General features: G+C 46.5%; 2 protein-coding genes across 3 annotated transcripts in view; one reads left to right on the top strand and one right to left on the bottom strand.

Annotated features, from left to right (window-relative positions):
• Positions 1-4,911, top strand: part of LOC135368307 (frequenin-2-like) — a 177,201-nt gene extending 172,290 nt beyond the window's left edge. For both annotated transcript variants that reach the window (XM_064601496.1, XM_064601497.1), the window contains exon 8: positions 1,021-4,911. In XM_064601496.1, coding sequence (XP_064457566.1) covers positions 1,021-1,113 — 93 coding nt within the window. In that variant the 3' untranslated portion in view covers positions 1,114-4,911. The remainder of the gene's footprint in view (positions 1-1,020) is intronic.
• Positions 4,912-7,633: 2,722 nt separating this feature from the next.
• Positions 7,634-26,103, bottom strand: part of LOC135367795 (nose resistant to fluoxetine protein 6-like) — an 87,923-nt gene continuing 69,453 nt past the window's right edge. The window contains exons 8-15 of the mRNA XM_064600918.1: positions 25,562-25,654; positions 24,592-24,760; positions 23,429-23,508; positions 23,172-23,294; positions 19,148-19,268; positions 18,132-18,318; positions 14,354-14,496; positions 7,634-8,358 (exon numbers count right to left, since the gene is read on the bottom strand). Coding sequence (XP_064456988.1) covers positions 8,071-8,358; positions 14,354-14,496; positions 18,132-18,318; positions 19,148-19,268; positions 23,172-23,294; positions 23,429-23,508; positions 24,592-24,760; positions 25,562-25,654 — 1,204 coding nt within the window. The 3' untranslated portion in view covers positions 7,634-8,070. The remainder of the gene's footprint in view (positions 8,359-14,353; positions 14,497-18,131; positions 18,319-19,147; positions 19,269-23,171; positions 23,295-23,428; positions 23,509-24,591; positions 24,761-25,561; positions 25,655-26,103) is intronic.

Here is a 26,103-nt window from a genome sequence, read left to right as displayed (position 1 = left end):
AATGCATTTCCCGTTTGAACACATGATTGTCCCGTGCCATCTGCGTGATGTATCGCACAAGAAAGTACAAAGGAACGAAGCAATTCAGATTGGGCGCGAACGACTTACTGTTCTCCCTTCCTGCTGACAATAATCTCCCGGGATGCAACGCGTGCGCAAAGAGCACTGGGATTTCCTGAAATCGTCTACTGGAATCTAGGGCTTCAGAAGCTGTACTTGCTCCCCAGTTTTCCCCGCTTTTTCCCCTGAATGTGAAGCTCTTGCGCGTCCCACGGCGAGCGGACATTTGCGGGGAGTTTCCGACCAGAGTTGGGGAAATTACTTTTATGTCGTAATACATTGCCATTACTCAAACAGTCTTGTAGAGTAATACAATCATTACTTTTCAAGCTTCGTAATCCATCACTAATCATCAAGTAATGGCGCTACTTTTGCACTATATTTCTCCAGAAGTTTCTGAGACTGTGGTGCTTGAAGCGCGTACCGTAAAGGGACGTGATTGGTGTTTACTTCGTTGCATACGTAATAGTAATTATCGCCTCTGCAACATTGCAACTTCTGACTGATGCAAAAGCGCTGCGTGCGAAGGATTTCGTGGAGAGACGAGAGCAGTATGCACGACCTAAGTCAGCAAACGTGGATAGGATTAACTGCAACGTAGAATGAGTTGGTGCTCAAAGACCCCACCTGGACTGTCTTGTCCTGCTCGGTGACAGAGGCGTCTGGATAAAACTACCTTGGAGACTTTCCCCGTGTGTACCAGGCGCAACACGTGCTGGCTTTAGATAATGCAAGAATATTCACTTCAACTATAACGTCGAATAAAGTCATTAGGGATTACAAAACCGAAATGCAATGACAGTTCCATAATTATTTCTCCTCCACGAAATGTGATGCATTAGCATTACTCGTTACCGATAGGTGACGCACTCTCCACCTCCGTTTCCGAGCGATGCTTTCTTGCTTTACTGTTTCAAGTCAGGTACCTCCTGGTGACACCAGCATGTTTACTCTTTGCAGAACCATGACAACCGGCTGACATTGGAAGAGTTCCGCGAGGGTTCCAAACAAGACCCCAAGATAGTGCAAGCGCTGTCTCTTTACGCTCCTTGACACAACCTCACAGCCAGTCAGTCAATGTTGGTCCAGCCCCCCACGTTCGAGTTAAACTACTCCCATATTCCTCCCATCTACTAAAGAAGGCCCCGTATCATCTGCCCTCCCCTTGCTCTTCAAGCGTGATTCAAGCGATGCAATCTATACACATCATGCCTACTTTCCCCTATTTCCTATTCCTTAAAGGGAACTCCCATTTTTCCTCCGTTCTTCTCCCATTCCCGCGCCTCAAGTCACGTGGAAGAATGTTGTTGCTTGCGTCTCATTACTATGTCTCGATTTTAGCTTCCCTGTTTTCAAGGGACTCGAGGGTTTTCAAGTTCTACCTCGTGGTGCCCTTGACTGCGTTGTTGTTGGTATTGGATAATTTATATCTGCTTAATGATCGGTTAAATTGCACGAAACTGGGTGATATTATGACTTTAACGGAAAGAAAGTCTTCCTGTCACGATGTCTTTACCATTTTGGGGTGTCTGGCAACTGTAATCGTACGTTACATGCACCTGGAGCTACTCTGCCCGCTTTACTATTAGGGGTATCCTCGTTAAGAGGTTCCAAATAGCACCTAGGGATGAAAGAGCACTGTATATTCATGTTCTTTTTTATTTCATTTTATTTTATAAATATGTCTATAAAACTTTTCACTACGCAAGCAAGAAAACTCACGCCCAGGTCAAAGATATTCCAACCTGTGGCATGTGAGCACAAAAGTGAAATTTATTTAAATAAGAATTCCAACAATTCAATAACATTTGCGTTACGATCATTGTTTTGCCTGCAATCTAGTCAGGATATTTAATGTGTCAAAGTACACTTGTGCAGTACAATTCCAATCTACAATCTAGTTGCCACCATCGGTGCAGGACAGTCAGTATTCAACCAACGATTAACCATTACGGCATTGATCCACGTGACCTCTCTCCGTCCCTCCCCTCCCCTCTCCTCTTCTCTCCTCCCCTCCCCTCCCCTCCCCTCCCCTCCCCTCCTTCCCTTCACTTTCTCCCCTCCTTGCCTCCCTTTCACTTCCTCATCATCTTTTAGACTCGTAGCTGTCATCTCAGTATGCGCGAGCGATCTGAAGGCTGGTGCCGAACACTTGAAACTGCGGACCAACACTCACCATCTCTGTTTCTCTCACACTCTCTTCTGACACACCGACCGCACCTCATGACTGACTGACTGACTGGCTGTTGAGGCCCTAGTGTAAAGTTGCTAGCCAGGCGGAGACGGTTGAACGTGGAAGATGAACTGGTGGTTGCTTTACCGTGTACATAGAAAACAAAGTGTGGGATATGCCCTGTACATATATACGAGTTGGAAGTAAGGTTCGGGTGAGCTATTTATTGCCATAGTGTCTAGTCTCCAATAGCGATATTTGTTTACCCAGTTCTTTTGCATCGACTATCGCCAACAGACCATCACATCATTGTGTCCGTGTTGCCATCCTGTACCTTGACACAGTTAGTCTTAAATGTAGCACAGTTAACGGAAGCCTTTGTGCTGTTTTCAGAAACGGTGCAATAAGCATATTTTGTGAATGAGACAGCACTGGCGGTGTCTGTTTCATAGGCGCTAACTGTGACCGTAACAGCGAACGTAAAAGGAGGCGGTTCAGTTGCTGAAAATATACAATTTTGCGTTTTGTCCCATCCTCGGGTGTCTGCGTGCCCGAGGTACTGCAGCGAGAGAGAGAGAGAGAGCTCTTTCAGAAAACACGTCATGTTAGCCAATCACTTTATTAAGGATATGGTGATGCTTAACGTGCGATTTCTGCGTTCATTAAAATATGAACAAAATGACGTATAAGTGACACCTTCCCAACCTATTTTGCAAGTCGGTTGTCGACACCTGAAATATCTGCATGTAAAAAAAAAAGGAAGAAGAAATGCGTTTGTAGAGTTCGCAGTTGGACGTTGTGCACTTTGCACATTGTGCGTTTTGTGTGAAGATTCATATGTTTTGTGTCCAAATTTCTGGTGGCAGTTTTTTGCACATCATTTGGTGTGTTGCAGTTTCGTATTTTTTTTTTTTTTACACGCGTACAGCTACCGTCAGACTTAACTAGAACGCGCCAGCGCGCGGCCCTGGATGAACGGTTATGAACGTCGAGAAACGTTGGTGAGCGTGAATGCCCTACCCTGAACGGTTGCAGGTGAGACGACCTGGAAATCGACCATTGAAAAGCACTAATTGTGAGGCGAGGGACGCGCGCAGGTAGCCAGTCTCACATCCGACAGCAACGCCACGCGGTTGGACGTTCCAGTTAAGTCTGACGGCGACTGTTGCTTGTTTGAACAGACCATTGGATTGCAAGAAAGGGATTCGGGTTTCATACATACGAGCGTGAGCATATCTCTCAGTGTAAGTAGGCAACAAGTGTGTGTCTTTTATACCACCGTCAGGTACTACACCTGTCTCCGCCTCTGTTTCGTTATGAAGTACCCGTGCCTGACATACGCAGGCAAAATGTGTACCGCTTTGGCGTACCTACCTTGTGCCAATTTGCTAGACGAGTTGCACGCAAGTAGTGACTAATCCTTGAAATGTATAGGCTACATCCGTATTCATTACACTTACTGCTGTGGAAGGGGCGCATTGTTACGTTGACGTTATCTATTAATTGTTGAGTGCTCGTCTTGTTTCGATTAATCTCGCCCGTGTTTCATGGAATCGGACACCAATCTTACAGGGACCAAGAGCAATTGGTGTTTGAAAACGACTGACGACATATGTTGCTATTCGCAGGTTATGTTGCTGTATAATGGGAATCTTCTGTGGGTATCCTTCCGGTGGTCTTCGGTATATTGATGTTTTATTCTTGTCCTGTGTCATGTTACCAATCTACGGCTCGGTTCGGGTTTCGAAAAAGTACTTTGCGCCCTGTGCCACAAAACTCGGCAAGGCTGTAGCATATGCCTTGCTTGTTTTGACTCAGCTGTGACGCTGAAAAAAAAAAGAACGTACGCATAGAAAAATAACAAAAGCAGCCTCCTTTCTGCGTTAAAAAAATTACCGGCTACTTGGGAACAAAAACTTTATTTCACTATCTTCTCCATGGTAAAAGTATAGCTGTTCCACTGTTTTTGACCGTAGTATAATAAATTCTGTTCGTACATAACAAAACTCAGATAAAGTCTCCGTTGAATGATTTAAGTCGTGAAGAAACGCTGATATTTTAACTTATCCGCTCCTTGACATAGATGTGAATTTGTTGGGACATTTTCTACTAGCACCCTGTTATAGCGATATTTTTGAGTTGCGCCTTGAAGACATCTGCATCTGTATGACGATGACGTTATATCCGGAGTATGGTCGCCTTCCTGCATTCGCAATAACACGAAATGGTGCTCTCTGTCGCGTGTTTTTCGCCATGTGCACGTCTCTACTCATGCGAGATATGTCCTCTTCGTTGCTTTTCACTTCAGATGCTCACTTGTGATAAAACGTTGAAGAACCTTGCTGCGTGTGTTGATATGCGCATCAAATTATTTACCCCCTCAGTGTTTCCTTATACTGTTTGTCGTAGTCTATTAAAACATTCCAGATGCATTGTTGGTTGTTATGCGATTAAATGCAAAATCGTCCTTGTTACCGTTTTCTTTTTGATGGCATGCGGTGATATGTATAAACATATATCGATTGATGATGATCAATAGCAATCTGCTGATATTGTCTTTTCATTGCTCTTCTTTGGTGTATGTGGTCCAAAGGAAGTGTAAATTACTTTTTTTTTAAATACGATGGCGTTGATATCGCTGTATCAAGAGGAGTAAATTTAATTGAAACAACATTTGACGATTGAATTATTTTCTGCTGTCACGTCGAAGTCTATTTTGTCTGATCAGTGTTAATATTTGCGTCACGTGAGCAAAGGTTTTATGATGGCCACATGCGTAATTTATAATACGTGAAGTTACTTAACAGATACTTAGCATAGACCTTGTGCAATGAAAGGCAGAAGCGTTGTCGAGAACAGTATAGAGCTGTTATTGAGGATTTCTGCAGGTTTTTGTTCTAAACATGTGTGAAATGCTTCCTCTCCCGTCATAGTGGAATTACGATGTATCTAGATTCCCTGACATATTCTCGATGGCCGCGTTTGTTAATTGAACCCCGTTGGTTTTGTGTGCACGGCGCTATGTTACTGTTTCCTCTATACGTTGCTGTGTGCGGCTGTCTGTATGTTGATTGATTTCTTTTTTTAAATAGATCGCTACTTTTCCAAAAACAACGTGCTGTGTTTTCGATTCGTCGCGCAAGAAGAAACAGGACATGCAAGCAAAGACACATATCTATATCATTGTATTTACTCTTCGTGCAATGTACAATATTTACAGACGAAGCCATGAGTACAGTGGTAATCTTCCGAAAAACGCCGGAAGCCTACGCTTTCTTACGGGAACAAACAATAGGCTTTCTCGGGGTCACTGTACATTTTACGCAGTCATAAGATGGGATTCTGGGAAGTATAGCAGACCTTGCACAAGGATGGCTTCAAGCGCCTTGGCAACGTCCTTTCGATCGTCGAAGACAGGAAGCGATAGACGAAATCAATAAGAATACATTGTTCCTTCTTCCGAAGAAACCAACTTGGAAATTGCACGGAGCCAGGAAGCAAACTTGCTCGATGTACTGCTTGCGACACACTTGTCTCTAATCTCCAGCGCGTGGCGCGACGATCCCCTATAGGGCAATATCGCGCGCGCGAAAGGAGCTGTACCAAAATCATTTCCCAGGGGAGGCCGTGTGATCTCATGCGCCATGCAGTGAGAAGTACATGGGCATCGTATGCCAGTAATGCAAGCACTGCCTCCACCGTCAGCCAGCCTCCCCTCGGAGTCGTTTTTGGTACGCCTCCCTCGTGCGCGACACCGCCGCTAGGGGATCTTTCCGCCACGAGCTGGAAACAGACAAGTGTACAAGTGCAGTTGACAACCAGTTCCTTTAATACATGTCCTTCCAGCACTGCCTGGTTACCAGGCTCTGTTCTCTTGATGAAATCTGGATAAAACTTGCTCGTGGGGGAGAGGGGAAGGGGGGGTCACGCGATAAAACGTGATCTTGCCCACAGAAGTCTGTCCCTCCGCATTCAGATCAGAAAGAATTTCTTTGTTGGAATTCGATTAAAGATTTGTACATTACATTTTGCAGCGACGAATCAGGCTAAGAACAAATCACAGTGAAGTACGGGCTGTCCAGAGTCTTTACAGTTGCGACCTTGCGATCGTATAAGTGTGAGAAATGACGTTTTCTTCCTTTCTTTTTTTCTTTTCATTTTTTTCAGTTTGGTACGATGGTGGAAGAACTCGGTTATGTTATGTCATGTCGTGTCCGATTCTCGCACGCTGACATTCCTGTGGGCAACACAGTTCGAAAATCACCATCAAGGGAATGGCCTAGGTAGGTGTCCGCGAGCTCTCGTTAGATGTGCCATCAAATTTCCTTTGATTTACCTTGTGGTTAGCAAGGAGCCACAAATCGGTTGCACTTCCCGGTGGCAGTTCGCGCAAATGTGTACCCGACAGACGCCATCGCTGGTGGTTTTCGAACGGTGTCACCCACAAAAATTCTTGCAGATCAGAAAGTACGCTCCTTCTAGATCCTCTATGAGATGGGGGTTTAAATGCTGAAATTAAAGCAGAAAAAGATACTTTGTGTCGGGTTGTACTATTGAAGGAGCAGCATCAACAGCGGTAAAGTTTATCTCAGGACAACCCGTAAATTCATTTGCGGGCTTTCGCTCCATTTAGATCCTGTAAACGAGAAGGGTATCTTGTACGAAAGCTGCATGTTTCATCGGATTTCCCTCTGCAAACGCCATTAACAAGGAGGCGCACACAACCTTGTCATGTATCAGCGTCGTTGTAGGAAGTGGCTGTGACAACTAGCAAAGAAGTAAAAAAAAATTGTTTGCTGCTCGGCAGCTTCATTGAAACAGAACTACAGGGTGAATTTAGCAAAGGTTGCACATTTTGATCCCGTCATAAAAATAGAAAATGACGTTTCTAGTGCATCAAACTTTGCATACTGATAGTCATTCGCCTCAAGTTTTAATCATATTTTTTTCAAATGCTATCACTTTGTAGAAAAAAAAGTTAGATGCAAAGCAAATTCGCACCCCCATGCATTTCCTATGGCCTATACCGCCTGCAAACCGCCATTTTTTCCTCTGTCTGCTTCACGTTCATATCACCACATTACGTATAGGTGGCGCTGCCTGGAGACGAAGCAAAACCAGAACCTATGGAACAACCAGATGGACCAGATGCAGGGTTTCGAGGCAACGCCACCTATACATACCTAGTAATGTGAATGAGAAGCAGACAGAGGAAAAAATGGCGGTTTGCAGGCGGTATAGGCTATAGGAAATGCATGGGGTGAGAATTTACTTTGCTTCTAACTTTTTTACTACGAAGTGATAGCGTTTGAAAAAAAAAATATGGTAGAAACTTGAGAAGAATGAATATCAGTCTGCAAAGTTTGAAGCGCCGGAGACGTTATCTTATATTTTTACGACTCGATCGAAATGCGTAACCTTTTCTAAATTCACCCTGTAGATATCTCTTTGTTTTGAGAGATGCTTCTGGAAGTTCGGAGCCTCTGAGCGGCGATATTTACATGTCAGCTCTCTCTCGGATCGCAATCGTGAGTAGCACAAAAAGCTGCACCGTAGTAATGCCGTGCAACATATATAAGACTGGGCAAACACTTCACCACAAAAAGTATCGGCAAATGTTACGAGATCCTTTTGGCCTCGAATAGAAAGAAAGGCAAGATGTCACATTGCGGATTTCCTTCCGAAGCAGGTGTAACGAGGCCTCGTCTTGATGAAAATTGCTGCGACTTGATGACCGAGCAGGCTATGGTTCCCGCGGATCATAGCAATGTTGTTTTGAACGCAGCACACACTGTAGATCTCTCGCATCTCCCCTCTCGTCACCGACTAGTCTATATTTACAGATGGCACTCGGTGCCTTTGATGTCGACGATTCTGTCTTGAAGGGGTTTCTCTTCTAGTATTGTGAGCTTGGTGCAGTCGGGCAAAGGCAGGGCTTTGAGAACTGGCTGTAATACAGGTTTTGTGGCCTCCAGAAATTTCCTAGTGCTTCGTTCCATGGGGAGACTCAGGCCCAGCTTCTCGCACAGGAGTGCTTCGAGGTCTTGAAGCGGGCAGTCGCCCAGGATGGCACAGATGAGGGCGCCGCCGAACCCAAGCACGATCAACCCGCAGAAGAGGAAGACCTGAAAGTAGATTTTAAAAATGAGAACGAGAAGATAAAATGAAAATGTGGTGTGTTTCTCATTGCTGCGCATCGCTGTAGCCACGGTATTTCAAGGTCTTTCGCAATACCAGTAATGGTAGATTCTACCAACAACAACAACAACTTTATTTTGAGAGGATGAATGGGGAGCTTCACCACCAGGGGTGATACTCTACCACATTAGTGGTGTAGATTCTACAAGAAAACGATGGTGCTTTACTGATGATGATGATCATCATCAGTAAAGCACGTAAAGCGTATTTACTCATCAGTAAACCGTAAATCAGTAAGCGATCATCAGTAAAGCGTATTTACTGATGATGATGATGATCATCATCAGTAAATACGCGTACACGCACTGCTGCTCGTACCAGCTCCCGTGGCATACTGGTTAGGATGATCGCTTTCCACGCCGAGACTGGGAGATGACACGGGTTCGAACCTTGTCAACGGCTGTGCTGTCTGAGGTTTTCCCTGGGTTTTTCGAAGACTTTCCAAACGAAAGTCGGCACAGTTCCCCCTGAAGTCGGCCCCGGACGCATACTAACCCCCCCTCTGTTCCCCACTTCTTCTTGTTGTACTCTCTCCATCTGTCCCCGTCTGGGCGCTGCTCATAGCCACAGTTGCTTCGCGGCGATAACGCGGAATTTGAAAAAAAAAAAACTGCTACTCGTTCTATGACATTTGTACCAAAAGTATCACAAAATAAATAAATGAAGATTCGTTTTCAGCAGATTCTCAGAGAAGAAATGTGTATCGTTCTAAACTATTCTAACGAAGACACCAAGTGTTCTGGAGCAGCTGGCCTTATTCCAGCACCACCGACGCCTCAATTTTCTCTTCTCTGTCTTCCTATGGAGTACAGCTGGATTTGATATTCACGATGAGACACACCGCGTTGCTGCGGGTCGGTACCAAGCTAGTGGTATTCCCGCTATTTCGCTGTACTTGAATGTCGCATACTGGCATGTTTAGTTATAACAATCAGCTATATCAGTTCACTATCAGCTTTTGTCGCCTTCGCGTAGTTATAATTTAAGAGTTACTGCACAACTTCATATGCTGTATTCGTGATCATAAACGGCCCCACCATAAACTGTGTTCGTGCTACGGCAGGGACATCAATCTTGCCGACCTAAAAAATGGGGTGGGGTGAAGATATGAAAGTTTATTAAATGAAAGAGGGAAAGTTAGCCAGAAAAATGTCTGTTTGCTATTATAAAAATAAAAATCAAGAAGAAACACAAAATGCACAGTCAAAGAGTTTACACAGGGCATTCAGGCAATCACAGGGTGTTCATAAGGCACGAAACTTGGAGAAAGCGGAGGAGGGCAGTGGTGACGGCGCACTGGGTAGGCCGGGGAACGGGACCCAGCAGTGTAGCCAATGTGAGAGTGCTGTGGTCAAGTTCGAATACACGACGGCAGAGGGCGTCACGGTGGAGAAGGTGTTGCCGGCAGTGTGTGATGCAGTTACTGGTGGCCGGAGATCCATTGGAGAGAAAGAACATGACCATAGACACAGAACCGATTGTATGTCTGGATTATCATGTTGTGTAGATCATGTATGATGAGAGAGCAGGAGGAGGGACGCCCTGCTGTCAGTGAGGACGGCCCATGACTTATCTGGTGGCAAGCAAGTAATGTATTCTAGGGCTGCGAGGATATCATGCAGTTCATACCTAAAGGTTAATTGAATTAATTGAACCCCCGCGCAAGATGTTGATGTTGATGAAAAAAATAATAGCAAGCAAAAAGCAGCGACGAGCACGTTCACTTTTCACGTTGCACGCATCCACCACTCCTGCTCTTGGAATGGCTACCACCGCCTTCGTCGTCCCTTCCTCAACATTGTCCTTATCGTCACCGCCATTGTTATCTGGCTCGAGCACAGTCCACAGGGACTAAACCAAGGAGCAAGACAACTCCGCGTCGATTCTCCAGGACGCTGCTCCTCGCTCTTTCCCAGGTCACCTCCTTAAGTTTGTTAATGGATTTAGAGAACACATGAAGTAATAAGAAACGAGTTCAGATTCACCATTATGCGTCCAACACATATGCTAGGTGTGATACGTTTCCATGGGACGTTGTGTCAAAACCCTGTGGTCTTCAAACTGGTAAACGAAGTGATGAAGAGGTACCATGCCATCCAAAAACCCTAGCGAATGAAACCATTTATCATTTGATCTCAGAGAACAGCCCTTCCTCGTGCGCCGGGATTGCCTTAAACCTCAGACCGTCTGGTGTGGCCGGGTTACTCGTTCTGGGGGAACTCTGAGCTCTAGGAACAGCCTTACATGGAAACCGAGGAAAACTCCCATGCGCCATCGTTTGGGTCCTTTCGGGACGTGCTCTTGCCGGATGACAATGGAGTTGATGAAGGTACGACGAAAGACGTTTGTGACAGTGCTTTCACGTATGGTGAGCTATATAGTGCACCATACCTCAACCTCTGTGTCTTCTTGCATAGTTTTCCTATGCATCTCTTCTTCACCGCATGCGGCTGAATGTTGCATTTACACCAGTTATGAGGCAGCGTCTTGGCAGTGCGCCATCGGACCTTTGTGCTTCATGCAATGTGCGCGCTGACCTGCACCACCTGCTTATGGACTGCCCTGACTACCAGCGGGAGCGCGAGATCTTGCAGCGCGGGCTGCATGCAATCGATCACCGCCCTTTCACCATAGGCAAGGTGCTGGGCCCATGATCCAGTACCGTTCATATGCACCAAGGTCTCCGTCACCTTTGGGATTTCCTGTTGTCAATTGGCCTCTCCACCCTGTTTTGATTACCGGAATCCTCATCTCCATCATCATCTCTCATTACCTACAAATGGCACTGGGGCAGCGTCCAGCCTGCTGACCGGCATCAGCCCCATCTCATCATCGTATCTTTATGTGTGTGTGGCTATAAAGTCACTATCCAGTGCCTTTAGTTTGTTACCCACAGGGGTACCTTTCCATTCAATAAATATATATCACCCCCCACAGGGGTGCATATACCAGCCATTTTGTGACTACCCTCAAGCGGTCGCTTTTGGCAAAATGTCCAACCTGTCCTGGTCGCGTGACAGAAGCAACGTCATTTTAAGGTCAGGAGACTTAGTTAGGGTTCTCTTTACCGCTTGTCGACATATACCCATCGTAATAAAACCAAGAGATGGCGACACCTCGCTAGTGCAAATTGTACCGTGCTTCTTTCCCAACACGGTAATTATTTCTCCGAAGTGTGAGTGCATCACATCCGCTGAGTGAGCCATAACGCTTGTGTCGTTATCACATGTTTGGGAGTGGTCGGCGGTACGTGACCTCATTTGCAGGTCTATTTGTCTTACTGCAGGAATATCGGCTAAAAGCAATTACTAAGGTTACAAAATGACTCACAAAAACAGCAACTGCGATGTATGCAAAGGATTTGACCGGCAGACCATAGGCGCAGCCATTTTTATGATCACGCGTATATTGTTCCAATGACGTGCGGCGACGGCTTGTCCAACATGCGTTTTGTTCGAATGACACGCTAACGTTTATAGGGAGATATACGGCAGGATATCCCCCGTGTTGCTCTCGCTCGTGCTGCCGCATATTTTACGCAGTTAATTAAAGTTCCGCGGGAGGGCTTAAATAGATCTCGGGTACCTGTAAGGAGTAAAGTCTTCTTCATGGCCAGCCTGCTGGCCGGCATCAGCCCCATCTCATCATCGTTTCTTTGTGTGTGTGTGTGTGTGTGTGTGTGTGTACATGGGAATGAACGGGAAGATTTAAAACTTAGCTTTGTAACGCGTCAACGTCACTGCTACGTCAACACTAGCACACTATTACACTATTCAGAATTCATTACGGTGAGGAATGCACAAGCTACTATGTACACATGATTGAATGACTGTGGCTATATGTCCATACGATGGAGGCTCTATACACAAACCCAAAACGCAAGCGCTATAATGTACGGAGCAGCCTCTCCTCGCACATGGCTTATAGAGTAGGGCTTGCATAACGCTGAGCGGTGCGAATGCGTTTCTCGCGTCCAGCGGCGCTACGGCTAACACCAAAGACTAAGAAAAGAAAAAGAAGCATGCAGAGAAAATGATGCTGATGTTCACGAAAAAAATAATAGGGGAGCAGAGAAAATCCCCTCTTGTAAACAGATTGCGTTTGCAGAATACACGATTACGTGAATTCTCGCCAGCCGCGAGAGCTATACGCGAGCCAGCTTTGGAGCCACAGGCTATTCTCGAAAAATTGCTTCGCAAACATATAGAAAAATAGCGTGTCCAAACCAAAAATAATAACACTATAAAACCCCGCGGTTTGAGCCCTGGGCATGCGCAATTGCGTCGACGCTATTCCTTTGCGTCTACAAACCGTTTGGGTCACCTATTCTAAAACTTCCTAACGAAGCACGAAAGGTTGATTGTAGGAAAAATAAAAAATCAAAGACGCGGCCCACCCGGGGCGGACAATGTAGAGACCAGAGTTGTGCAGTAGCTAACTACTTGTAGTTAAACTACTGCATGGTAGTTAGAAAAGTAGTTAGACTACTCGCAAAAAGGGTAGTTACCAGCTACTACTTAAACTTTTTTTTTGTAGTTAACGACAGTAGTTAGGTTACAGTGGGCTACAACTACTTCGCATTTTTCCACTTAGCCTTCAATGTGCTTCACGACCTTTCTTTGTCCTTATTAGCGACAACTCAGAATCACACACACAGCGCATCTGACGCAGGCAGCAAAAGCTCGTTCAGCATTTTCAACAGGGAGAGAATAGACGATTTTACAAAGATGCGCGCGCCACCAGGCGCGCAGCGCAAAGCGCCATGGGAACTTTGAGGGATACTGCTCCGTCGTCTGCTTCGGTTATGGTTTATCTCGGCTGACGCTGCTGTTGCGCACACCGGGAATGTTGTTGTTCTTCTTCTACCTCCGCCTCTGGTCGTCTTGTAATGCTCTAGGGTGTTCGAAGTTCCCATGAGCCCTTGCGCGCTACAGGTGGCGCTTTATTTTTGAAGCGAGCTGTGGGCAAGCTTACGCTTGTCCCATCCTACAGTTGGCGATCCAAATGAAGGCTTCTGAGGGATCTCAGGCGGTTGCTATTTTGTGGTCTATTTTTGAAGCGTGATGTGGGCAAGCTAACGCTTGTCCCATCCTACAGTTGGCGATACAAGGTCTATTGTAAAGCACAGGAGTGTTTGCGCTCTTCTGAAGTGCACGATACAGCGTTACACTCAAGTGCAAAAGCAATGGGGCAGAGTTTTAGAACTGGCCTCAGTTGTTGACTTTGTTGGGGAAAATAAAGCGAGTAAGTAAATTAAGGATATAGGGAATGGTAGGCTAGAACGATAAGGAAGATGGGTTCACTAATTCCGTGACTCATCTAATCAGTCAACAATACAAAAAAGGTCTATTGCGTAACGCACTGCAGCGCTCAACGCAGGTGCGCAGAGACGCATGCTTTGCCTAGCACGAGAGCGCGAAGCACGTGGGGCGAGAAGGGTTTCGACGGGGAGTCAGGACAGTATCCAACGTGTTGTGCAACAGGACCGTCAGCTGTCGGAGCATTGGTCAAACAGGTTGAGTTAGACTGGTTAGACGCGGAATGCAGGCATTCGTTGTCAAGTTTGCGTACAGAAATGCTACGGACCATGAGAAGAAAGTATGTCTTTTGTGTTAATTAGGGTACATAACGATCGACACATATCATTCAAAACGCTTACACCCCCTCCGTCGTCAGATTGGACGCCATCACTGTATCATTTCATGACATATCACTACATCAATATTGTATGGACGGGCGCGTGCTGTTATGTGGTTGTTCCGAGTGTGGGAGCTCACTTGTCTTCTCACTCCCCGCATGCACCCACGCGCTATTTCTACGCCTCAGCGATCATTGATATAACGAGTATATAACGACTAAAAAAAGTAGTTACAGCACATCTCTTGCAGAGACAATATATAGTAGTTAGGACAGTGTACTTACAGCCATGAGCTGGTCTGCTTGCACTCTCTCCCGCACGTAAGCTGTGAAGGTGTTCTGTACAAGTGGGTGGATGAGGAACACTAGCGGCACAAGTCGACTCATTGGGACGAAACCGGGCCATGAAAGGAAGTCTCCGATGATACCTGCAGAAGCACTGTGACCTTAGTTGTCTATGCGCCATTAGAACTCCATTCATCATCATCATCACCACCTGCAGAAGCACTCATCTTCGCGGTTCCAAATATGTATATGTGTATGTTAATGCATAAGCGCACATGTACAGACTAAATAAGTCAGTTTATATACAACTACCCTGAGAAGGATCCGTTGGTGGGAAAGGAAGCAGCAGTGTTACTTACAGGGAATCCGCAAGTGCGGCATTCCACAGAATACTCCAGCAGAGGCTGAAGACTTTAAAAGCGATAAAAAAATCCCCGTGCGGGGAAACAAATAAAAAGACGACACAACACAGGTTTAAAGTATGAAATACCAAACAATCCAGTTTTTAACAATTTTTTTTAGGCTGAAGACGTCACAGCTTTCTGCTGCCACGCAAGCGCGAGCGATCAACGTCACGCCTTTTTGTGCACTACTGAGTTTTAGCAGACCGTTGATAACGTGGCTTGCGTCGAACCGTATCAACCGGAACCAATCAGTGGGTACGATTCTGAGTCACGCACCACTGCGATTCGTTCCGATAGGCACGATAACCTTATCGACGGTATACTAAAACTCACTAATGTCTCTGCCTCCTTCGCTACGCGGCCATATGGAGTCGGAACTCGTCTGCTATACTGCTGCGCTTCGCCGTTCTGCGAATTCAGGAACTCGCAAATGATTGCGCCTAACTTTGAACCCGGGGAGGATTTAAACTTTTGTTGCATTTTGCGCTTTATTTTAAAGTTTTCCCATTTTGTACGCGGGGATGTTTAATCACTTCTCGCAGACGACGGCGGTTCGTCTTCATAGCTAGGAGCGGTGAGAGCTTGTTCGTGATTGGCTACCGCCGTTGAAAACACAATCCTGATTGGTTGACTCTTAGTTGTTACGTCACATCGACGAGTGAGCGGGCTTTCTCTATCTAGATGGTGTTGGGTATGTTCTGCGGCGCAGTCGCAAGATACTCCGTAGCAGACGACAGGAAAAGACGCAGACTATCTCGTCTGCTAACTATGCAGGGCGCCGCTCCGGATATTTCGGCACCGAACGGTAGCCCAACATAACACGTGGCGGAGCCTCGGGAGCAGTTTTTTCTCCGTTTTCTTCCACTTGGATATTCTGTGAGGATGTCGCTCGTGCGAAGGTACATCCGTTGCTTCGTTCGTGATTTATGAACAAAACGAGACCGCAATTTTACGCTTTCCCCTTTTCACTCATCCTCACGAATGGCAATGTGCAGCGGCCTGTGATTGGTCTCTTCAGACAATCTTCCGCGATGACTGGACAAATCCTTTGAGGAGACCAATGACAGGCCATCCGCATTGCCGCTCTTCTTAGGGGAAGGGAAGAAGCGGGAAAGGCGTAAATTGCGGTTTCGGTCGCGCATAAGTCCCGAACGATGCAACGGATGAACCTCGTTCCTTCTGTATTCCTGTAACGGAACCTTTCATTTTACGGGGAGAAATTTTCGCACTTTAGGACCCCTTTAAGTGCGTTCCTAACCGTACGACAAAGTTTCAAATATTCTGCGACTGCAAACCGCAAAATGCGTCATTGCGTTCCAATGCATTTATAACCCAGTTTTCTTTTCTTTGTCTCCTTCTTTTCTTTTTCTTTTTTTTTTAAACAAAACTTTGAAGTTGTGCGTATATGTGTTGCTAACCTTGTATAGGCTCTTTTGTGCCGAAACCCGTCTACTCATGCTCGGGCAGAGCAGTATCCCATATGGGTAGGCTAACAAAGCGAGAACTTTTTTTTTTTTTTTTTGAGGACTCACATTTTGAAAAAATCACTTTTCTCTTTACTTTTGCTTCATACATCTACCGTGGGGACGTCGGATTTCTTAATGCGACCTACATCGCTCTTTCCTGACATTGCTGACACTTCCTCTTCTGTTTCCGTTTTCTTTTTTTTTTTTTCCTTTCGGGAAGTTTCTTAGGAGGGGAAAAGAAGGAAGCACACAACCAAGTTTCTCTCGCCCTATCGCGTAAGCAAAGACGGGAAATACTGAAACGGAAGTTTTTCTTGCTGAATACGCCGTTCTAGAACTTACTGCGTTAAGTAAATATTGCTTCTCTCCTTTGCCGTTTCGTGACCGCGTAACTTTACACTAGCGGGAAGCCTAGACCTGTGAGCCGGGGTGCGCTCCAATTATCCCCACCTTATTCGTGTCACGAATGCTTTTGCTCTGCGCTTTCGCTGGGTCTCTCCTGGTTGGTCCCTCAAGATGAGAAAGAGTACATGGGATCAAAACATGACTGGATTTGAGACGAGAGGCCTGTGTTTTCTGGACTGGCAACGTCTGCACGAACTCTGTGTTGGTGTTATCCGTCGGTTCGTCTTCGCGTTCTTTCATCATGCTGGAGTATATGGTACCGAATAGACTGGTACCTCGCTGCACGCATATCCATGAGGCATAAGACCTAATAAGGTACAGTAGGCGTTGCACGAGAATAATCCCCGTTGAATGTAGAATACGTGTTTTGGCCAGAGTTTTCCCAGCCCCAGTGGGCACCCAGTAGCTGAGTACCTGACATTGACCGGGTATACGCACTAGCGACTTTGTCGTCCGATTGGTTGGCAGAGATGCAAGGTCGAAATCAGCAACGTCCGAGTTGACTGCACGAAACCACCTGTACCTTACGTCATATCTTCTTGCGTATGCGCCCCGCCTCGGGAATATTCTGTCCGCCTGCCCACAGAATGTTCCTCCTTCCGTTGCTCATCTGCTTGTGTCGTCTGCTAATATCGTCAGTTTGAGCGCATCGCTTCGCGTTTTCTTACAAATCTTCCATCCTTCCTTCTTGCGTCGTTCGGATGCTCTTGACGTTTCCTCCTCGATTATTCTTGGCGCGTGCTTTTCTCGTTGCTGTACTCTGCCGACTTCTCGTCCGGCAAAGTCGCTCGTGCGGAAGGTTCGTGCATGCCACGGCATCTAACCAGCGCTCTGTGAAAATTCTTGAACGAGCAACGTCTTTTATTCCAGTTCAAACAAAGTTGAATGTCGGCACAATTCCCCATGAGGTCTGCCCAGGACGCATACTAACCCCCCACCTCTCTCTCTCCTTCCTGCTGTCCTCTCACCACCTATCCACATCCGTGCTCCGCTCACAGCCACAGTTGTCTCGCGGCGCTAACACGGGATTTTAAAAAAAAATTCGGACAACGGTTACTCGTTACAAAAATGAAGTCAAGTTTCTTCTTTGAATGTCATGAAAGCACCACGACGCAACTGTGGCCTGTAGCTAAGGGTGATGCGTAGAGGTGGCCAGACTGAGTCAGAAGGACAGAGTAGGTGACAGGGTGGTTAGCTGACGTCCTGGGCTGACTTGGGCGTCCTGGAGAACAGTGCCAAATATAGAACTTAGATATCAGAAATAGGAAGAACAAGAGTACGTAAATCAGCGCTAACATAAAATTTAGATAAGTTAACACCACTAAAAACCGATAAAATTTTCGTGGAATTTATCACATTAGCCTTCGCCGCAGAGATGTTAACCATGCAGAGCCGCGTTTATATTTCTCCGAGGCTGCCAACAGAGAGCGCCGGTAAGCCCGCTGCCATGGCACCGATGACGTTTACCTATCTACGTTGTAAAGTAAGGAATACTCCTCTTACCTGCTTTCTTGGTAACGCACGAGAAAGTGACCCAGGCCACGGAGAGCGCCCAGGCCGTCCTGTGGGCGGCGGCATAGAGCGCCACCGGAGCGGTAGCAATATCTGCGCCACAGTTCCACCGATAGGCCCCGAAGAGCACGGCAAGAGAGCACAGAGCTGAGCACAGCCACCCGAGCGATCTTAGAACCTGCAGAAAATTTTTGAAAGAAAAGTATTTCAGAAGCGAAAAGGTTGATTTGATTTGATTTGATTTGTAAAATAAAAAAATGGAGATGTTAGCCCCGAGCCACTCGGGGCTGGCTACTCCAGGATGCGTGCCCGCGTCCAGGGGCGAAAAGGTTCCTTTCGCTTTCGAGCATGATTGTTCCCATTGCAAATGCCTTCTTTTATCTCGCGGTTCAATTTTAGTTTTGTTTTTCATTCTCGCGAGGCTTTGCACACCCTTTGTTGTAATTATCTAATACTTTTACAGTGTAAGCAGTATAATCGACGAGGAACTTTCACAACAGAGCAGCATAGAAAAAAAAAACTGTTTGCGAGCCTAATATCGCCACTCCGCAGGCTGTTATATAATAAGGGCACGGTTAATAGAGGCACTGCATGTCCAATCGTTTTCGATGCACAGTCAATGAGGTATCGGGCTTATGGAAACATTGTCTTTATGTGGACAAAGAAAAGAAGGAGAAGAAGAAACGGATTAATTTCCTTCTGTTCTTTTGCCCTTTCCTTTCCTTTACGCTCACTGTTCGCAGCTGCACATTGAGGCGTATTTGAATATATATCGGTCACACCGGTGATACATGGACAGAAATCGATACCAAAGTACTCTTTGCATTATCAGTTTTCGTCCATGAGCGCGGATCGGCAACCGTATGCCTCAGCGTGGCCCTCAGCACTACTATATACCACACCCTTCCATGTAAGATGTACGACAAGGGCAGGGAAGTATGCAGGCGATATTTACGTCGACCGCAATATACACGATACACAAGCAACCGCAAAGAATCGCTACATACGGAGTTCATGTGCACGATAGGCTTGTTGACTAGGATACACGCCAAGCCCAAGCCAATGCAGAAGGGTCCCATGTGGACGTATGGCTGTTGGTACATCATATTCTCCATCTCAAGCCGAGACCTGAAAGCAGAAGAGGAAAACACAATCACCGTGTATTCACACGAGGGACATTCCCCAAAAATACTCTAGCAGAAGGCACGCAAAACGTCATAACTTTCTGCTGCCACGTGAGCACAAGCACTAAACGTCATGTCTTTTCGTGTACCTCTGACCGTGGGGGAATCTCAACGCCACGTAGATACAGAAGACCTGCTTATGCCTACTCTCACTGCTTCGCACGTGGACATACAGAGTCAGGATGTCAGCCAATCGCCGCAGACGATTTCAAACAGAGGCTTCCTGTGGCTACGAGTGGCTTCCCATGTGGCTCGTGGTGGCCCGTCTCCATAGCTACGGCAGCCGAAAGCACAGTTGTGACTGGCGGACTCCTAATTGTCAGTAATAATAATAATTGGGAGTAGACTTACACGTCGGGGACTCCTAATTGATACGTCACTTCGTTTAAGCGATCAGGCTTTGTTTCTATGCCCCGCTAATAATGTCCAATATAGGGTCATGCTACAAGATATTCCTTAGCAGACGACACGAGTGATGGTGTCGTCTGCTATATGCGCAGCCCCTCGCTCACTCCTGATATTGAAGCACCGTTCGGATGGTCAATATGAGACGCGGCGGATCTCCTACCCTTGAGCAGATTTTCATTCCACTGGAGCATTCTGTTGGGAAGTCGCTCTTGTGAGTACACGACCACATAAATGAAAAACCCCTGCTCGTCGACTTCCCACTCCCCTGATCTGTCGAAAACGGAGGAGTACGCCCCTCTGTGACGCTAGTGCAGTCACACTAATCGTCACCAGAGCGCGGATGTCCAGCGCTATCCGCAAGTAAGGATTGATGACGGTATCTATTCTCCGCCGACGGTTGGCCTACAGTTTCTCATGTGGTGAAGTTCTATTTTTAGAGGCTGCCGAGCATACTATTCTGCGCGCGAAGCCCATCTCCCTCGCTCCAGCTCGGGCATGCTAGCGAACATCCTCTACGCCGGTGGTTCTTCTGCCGAAACTTTCCGCTAAAGCAAGAAACCTTATTCTCTTTCTGCAGAAGGCTGGTCTTGCTCAACGACCCATCTAACACTTTGCTCTCCCCGACGAACTCATGCACCCTCTACGCATCTCCACCCGTCATCCTCTATCCTCCATCCGTCTTTCTTTTCCTTTGTTCTTTTTCTTTTTTGCTAGAGTCGTGACGACGCCCACATCTGCGTGGCCAACTACGGCGAGCCGATCCTGCTATTACCCCCCCCCCCCCGCCCCTCTCTATTAGAGTTCCTCAGACGCTGCCGGACGTATGTCGGCACAGCTCCCTTAGAAGTCGGCCCAGGACGCACATTCCCAGAGAGCGTTAATCGTGACGTTGCCCACCTCTTTGAGGCCCACAACGGCGAGCTCTTTCATCAGTACTACCGCCACCACCACCACCGCCACTTCCCCTATTTTTAGTACATGTATTCGATGCTGTTGTTGCTGTTCAACTTTGTCACGCTTGACACGGCGGGAGAGGCACCAACGCCAGAGCTCTGACTTCCGCTTGCTTCCAGCCCCGTCACATCTTTCGTTACCACGCCGAGATTAATTCTTCTTCCCTGAATAATCTACAAGGCGCACCCTAACTACAATACAAAACGCCATCCTGGTAACGATGAGAGAATGCGCGTCGTTTATTCGCCAGCGGTCACTGAGCATTTAATCCCTCGCGTCGACGTCGTCGTTGTAGGATACCGCCGTCTGCTGCATAAATATGCATTCTAGTTCGGGACCCTGTCCAGACAAAAAAAAAAAAAAAGATCTCGGGCAACGATAATCCGCTGGGTCCCTTTCGGGGAAATGATGTATCGCACTCGGCGGGGGCTTATTTCTTACTCGAAACTGCGTGATTGCCAACTTGTTGCTTGATTCTATTATGGCGTATACGTAATCCCCTTTGAGCGCTTTACTAAATTATTAGACGAAATTGATTTAGTTTCCGATACGGGGCTTCAGTCAGAGTTCACAGCGGAATTTACAAGAGTTGTGTAGGTCGATGAGCGCGTTACTTTTTCGAAGCAAACAGCGTGGATAGCGGATTAGCGTCGCGGGTGTAGAGTTTGATTAGTTTAACAGGATATAAAGGTTTCTCGTCTTCCCTGCGGATGTAACGTGGTTGTGGACGTGACGTCCGTCTACGTCCACACGGTTACAAGTACGTCTTTGACACTTCTGGGTTTCTCTTCTTTGCAGTCATTTAAAGAAGCATTCGTTTCGGTTACGGTGTATTGTGCAGCGGATAGTATGTGCTCATGCGCAAGAAGGATGACCCTTGCTTACTTTTAGCGTGAACGCGACACCTCTACTGGTGGTTTGACACTGCATGAAGATCTCATGTATTGGTGCCATCAGATGTTAAGCTACGTTTCCATTACGGCGAGCGCACGATACGTCGTCCATAGCAGCAGGGAGGTCCCTAAGAGGTTGTCGGAGGTCCGTTTTCCAGCGCCATTCAAGCAGTCGCCCCTTGCGCGACTGATGACCGCCAGACGGCAGTGACCAACCAGCCAAGTCAAAGAGGGTCCGTTTCCGACCGCACTGTTTATTTTCCGCTGCGCTATTCATGAGCTAACCACGCTGCTTGTTTCGTTCTCGCCAGTACACTGTATATCGAGTGCGCAGTCTTGCCGTTTTCCATTCACCGTTGCCGGCTCCGAGAGCGCACGCCCGGCAGTGGGAACGTAGCTTTGCATGGCGTATACGTAGCTTTACGACATATCAATGACTTGGATCATTATTCACCCACCATCACCTTATCACTTTATATGACGTGACGATAAGTCTGCTCTGACGTAGTCAGCCACAAGTTAGGTGGTAGGTGTCCTCACTTCTCGTCGCCGTATTGGTTGTTGTGCACACATCCATTCTTTATCATCTACCTTACCATTTATACCGCATCAATCTTAAAGGGAGACTTCACAAGGATTCGAAAAAAAATTAGGTGAGCACCATACCGAACACGAACCACCCCCTCGATACCGAATACAACTCTCGCATTCATTTTGCGCAAGTAATTAATTCGTAAATGACGACAATAGCAAACCGAAACTGTAATGCGAAGAGCAGGAAACAGAGCCCCATACTACGGCGGTTCGTCCGGAGGAGGATTCCATGACGTCACCCAGCATTGTCGTCTGCTTCGAAGCCTGCATTCTGTCTCCCTTGCCGGATGCCGTCAGCAGTGGTTGCTTTCAGCGCCCTCTCGCTTCACAGAGGCGAAGTATTCGCTTGGTAATAATTCGTTTGAGTCAAATCTGTGCAATTTTAGACCGGGATATTTCGTACACATGTTCTTGACATCCCAAAGATTACGGATACACCACAACCTTTGTGGTGATTTTGTTGCTGAGTCCCGCTTTAAAAGAGCACTGAAGTTTATTTTTTTCGCTGCAACGAATAAAAATGAACTCCCTTGAAAGGACGACAAGCGCAGATGACATGCAACGCGCGACGCCTCTGATCCGCACACCTTTCAACCATCCTCCACTCTTGCAAAGAGCGCATCCGGGAACGAGAGAATGAGGGGGTTACGTCGTGTCGTCGCATGTTCCCCTGGCATGTGGCCCGTAACTTAGTTCAAGCGCGTGTAAGCAGCGCGTGTGCGGAGCAGAAAGAAACAGAGGAGAAGGGCACGGGGACCTGCCGACGTCACGCGAGAATCGTGCCTAACCTGCTTTCTCCGACTGTTTTTGTAAATTCGATTGCGCAGTGACAATATTCACCGCACAGCGAAAATATTATGCATGGCGACTCCTGGTGGACAACCTGACGAATGCGACAGGGTTTCGAGTCACGTCAAATGTCACCACCCTGTTCTTTTAATGTACACCGTCATCCCCACTTGTGTCGATCGAACGAAGAGAAGGCCACCCGCACTCACTTGATATCAGCCTGCGCAAAGAGCACCGTAGGTGGCAAGTGCTGGGTTACCGTCAGAACTCCCATGACGATCACACAGCACCCGACGAGCGACACGTTCAACGCCATGCCGAAGAAGAAACGCCTGAAACAAAGCCACGAGCATCGATCAGAAGATGGTCTTTCTGCTTACTGCGCACGATGATATTGCCATTCTTGGCGCGCCAACGTGCACTGACTCGACGACGACGACGAACGAGAGACCGGGGGGGAGCTTACCTTTTTATCACGAGAATAACCAAGGAGCCGACCAAGCACAGCTGGATGAGCACGGAGAAGTACCACGAGATCTCCAGGCACTGCACGGAAAGCGATGTCACGCTATGGCATTGTGTTACGGCCGGGAAGGGAACGGTAGATCGGTGGGTCCTTAATGTTGTGCTGTTTTGATGTCACGTCGAGTGAGAGCACAAAAAAGTCGTATAGGTAGGTAGGATGTACCGGGGAGTAATATGTGTTCCACACGGGAACGTCGTCTACCGCCATTGGGATCGTCAACGCCATTCTTTACAGAAATAGACGGTTTTTCTTTTCTTTTCTTTTTTTTTTTTTTGCGAATGACGCAACGTCCAGTTCCTTTTGTGTTGATGTCAAGATGTCACGATTGGTGGACTCAGTTGGTCCCAAGATCCTTGATTCCGCAAGGAGAAATATTTTCACTTTATAGTGCTTCTTTGACAGCGCCGTATTAACCGCGTATATATACAAGTACGAAGTGTCCCTCTGCATAATTCATGTTTTTTTTTGTTTTTTTTCTGCTTTTGACAGACTGGCAGTGCGGCCAGACTGCCTTTGGCATTTGTGTGGCTACGAATTGCAGCACTTCTCTAACGTTCTTGATGCTCGTGATGCATTTGAAAGCGAGGGAATGATACTTAACGACTTGCTGCCCTTGACCTCATTTATGTGTCATTAGTCAGCTGGTCTGTATTTCTTTATCTGGGACTTTGCAATTCAAGCGTTTGCTTTTCTCTCTCTCTCTCTTTCTTTTTTTTTTTAGGGTATTTTTCCAGTTCAGATGTATGGGAGTACCGAGACCGGATGCTGTCCGAGCTAACGTTGTTCATTTCAGTAACACTGAACTGTCCTTTGAATTATGCGCGTTCTAGCACCGTTCCTTAACATCGTAGATGAATCATTCGACAGCTATGAACATGTATGTGTGGTATACACTGTTTTGCTAGTGAACGGAGAAATCGTGACGTACAATACGACAACAGAGAAAACTGATGAATCTTTACGTCCTCAATCTTCTGGTAAAAGGCAGTTCATCCCAAAAGAGCGCAATACCTTGGTTCAATATCGGGGGAACATCGGCAATACTGGCCCAATATTGGTGTAGTCTTGGAGCAGTAGTGCCAATATCTAGCCAGTGTACGTACCCTGTCTTCCGGCAAGAGTAGAATGTTGTTGAGGAAGATGAGGTTGATCCACCAATTCGCCCTGCAATTGTCAGCTACAGGCTGCATCGTCTCGCGCCACATCGGACCAGTGCCCACGATTGGCAACATGATAGCCACTGCGCTCACCAGTAGTATCGACACAGAAGCCCTGAAAGAAGATTGGCGTGTTCCTTAAGTTCTTTTCAATTTGGATGTTCGCAGCATTAAATAGGAATGACCGTGAAATACAACGCTATTAAATAAAGCGAATCAGGAAACCAAGTATATAGGAAATGGTAGGCTAAGACGTTAAGGAAGATGAGCTCACTAATTCAGTCATCTAATTAGTCAACAATACAATGATACTATTATAATTATACAATTAGAACTAAATAACTTTCTTATTTCTTAAAATAAATTAAATATAAAATAAACATTAAATAACTTCAAATGCCGTAGTCTTATCCTCCAGCGATTCATCCTATTGATCCTATTGAAAAAAAGAAAGTTATACAGGGACAGGACAGGACAGGGATCGGTGTTCGTAAATACAAGAGAAAGCAGAAGAAGCAAAACAAATGCAACCCAAGACGTCCAACAGTCATAACAAAGAACAAACAGGGGTCATTTACGGAATGAGTGGGTATGGCTAACGAGAGAATAGAAATAGAAATCAAAGAAGTTTTCTTCTTTTCTTTCTTTTTTTTTTCACCTTAGTAGCCAACAGCAGCCATGTGCGTTTACACAATCATTCTGGAGTAGCAGCCTGCATCTTCTCTACTACTATCGTGATCATGATCGTCGTCGTCCTCAACAACAACAACAACAACAGATAAATTAATGATGATGAATGGGGATATTCACCACATGAGGTGCGGCCTACAACAACAACAATGAGACTACAGTACCACTGGTTTGTTCTTATCTCTAAAATACTATACAGGAATTGTAAAGGTGGCTGAATTATTACCTGTATGCTCTGTGCAGCACGATCAGAAACGGGCTGCTTTTCTTACTGGGAAAGCTTTGACCAGCGAGGCTCTGGTAGGCAAACAGAAAACCGCTGAAGCACGAAAAGAAAATATTACGTTAGACTCAGAATTCCGGGAACTGACCGCTGTGCTCAACACTCCCCTATGCACTTGACGTATAGACAGCTGCATACTCGTTGACTTCTAAGACACGACAAGTGCTTTACTCGATACACATCAACGCAATCAGACGGCATATTCCTTTCTTCTGCAAGTTTGAGGATATCAGAGGACAAGTGACAAAGCGCTGTTCTGGCGCAACTTTCTAGACGAATGTCGGCACAGTTCCTCCTGAAGTCGGCCTAGGACGCATACTACCCCCCCCCCCCTCTGTCCCTCACTCCTTCCTGCCGTCCTCTCTCCGTCTGTCCTTGTCTGTACGCCGCTCATAGCCAAAGTTACTTCGCTGCGCTAACACGGAATTTAAAAAAAAATATATTGTGGCGGAGCGACAAAAATTACCACCAGATCTGCCTTTATT

The sequence above is a fragment of the Ornithodoros turicata genome, chromosome 9 (assembly GCF_037126465.1).
Source record: "Ornithodoros turicata isolate Travis chromosome 9, ASM3712646v1, whole genome shotgun sequence".
NCBI classification, from domain to species: Eukaryota; Metazoa; Arthropoda; class Arachnida; order Ixodida; family Argasidae; genus Ornithodoros; species Ornithodoros turicata.
This window is presented reverse-complemented; position numbering and strand designations above follow the sequence as displayed.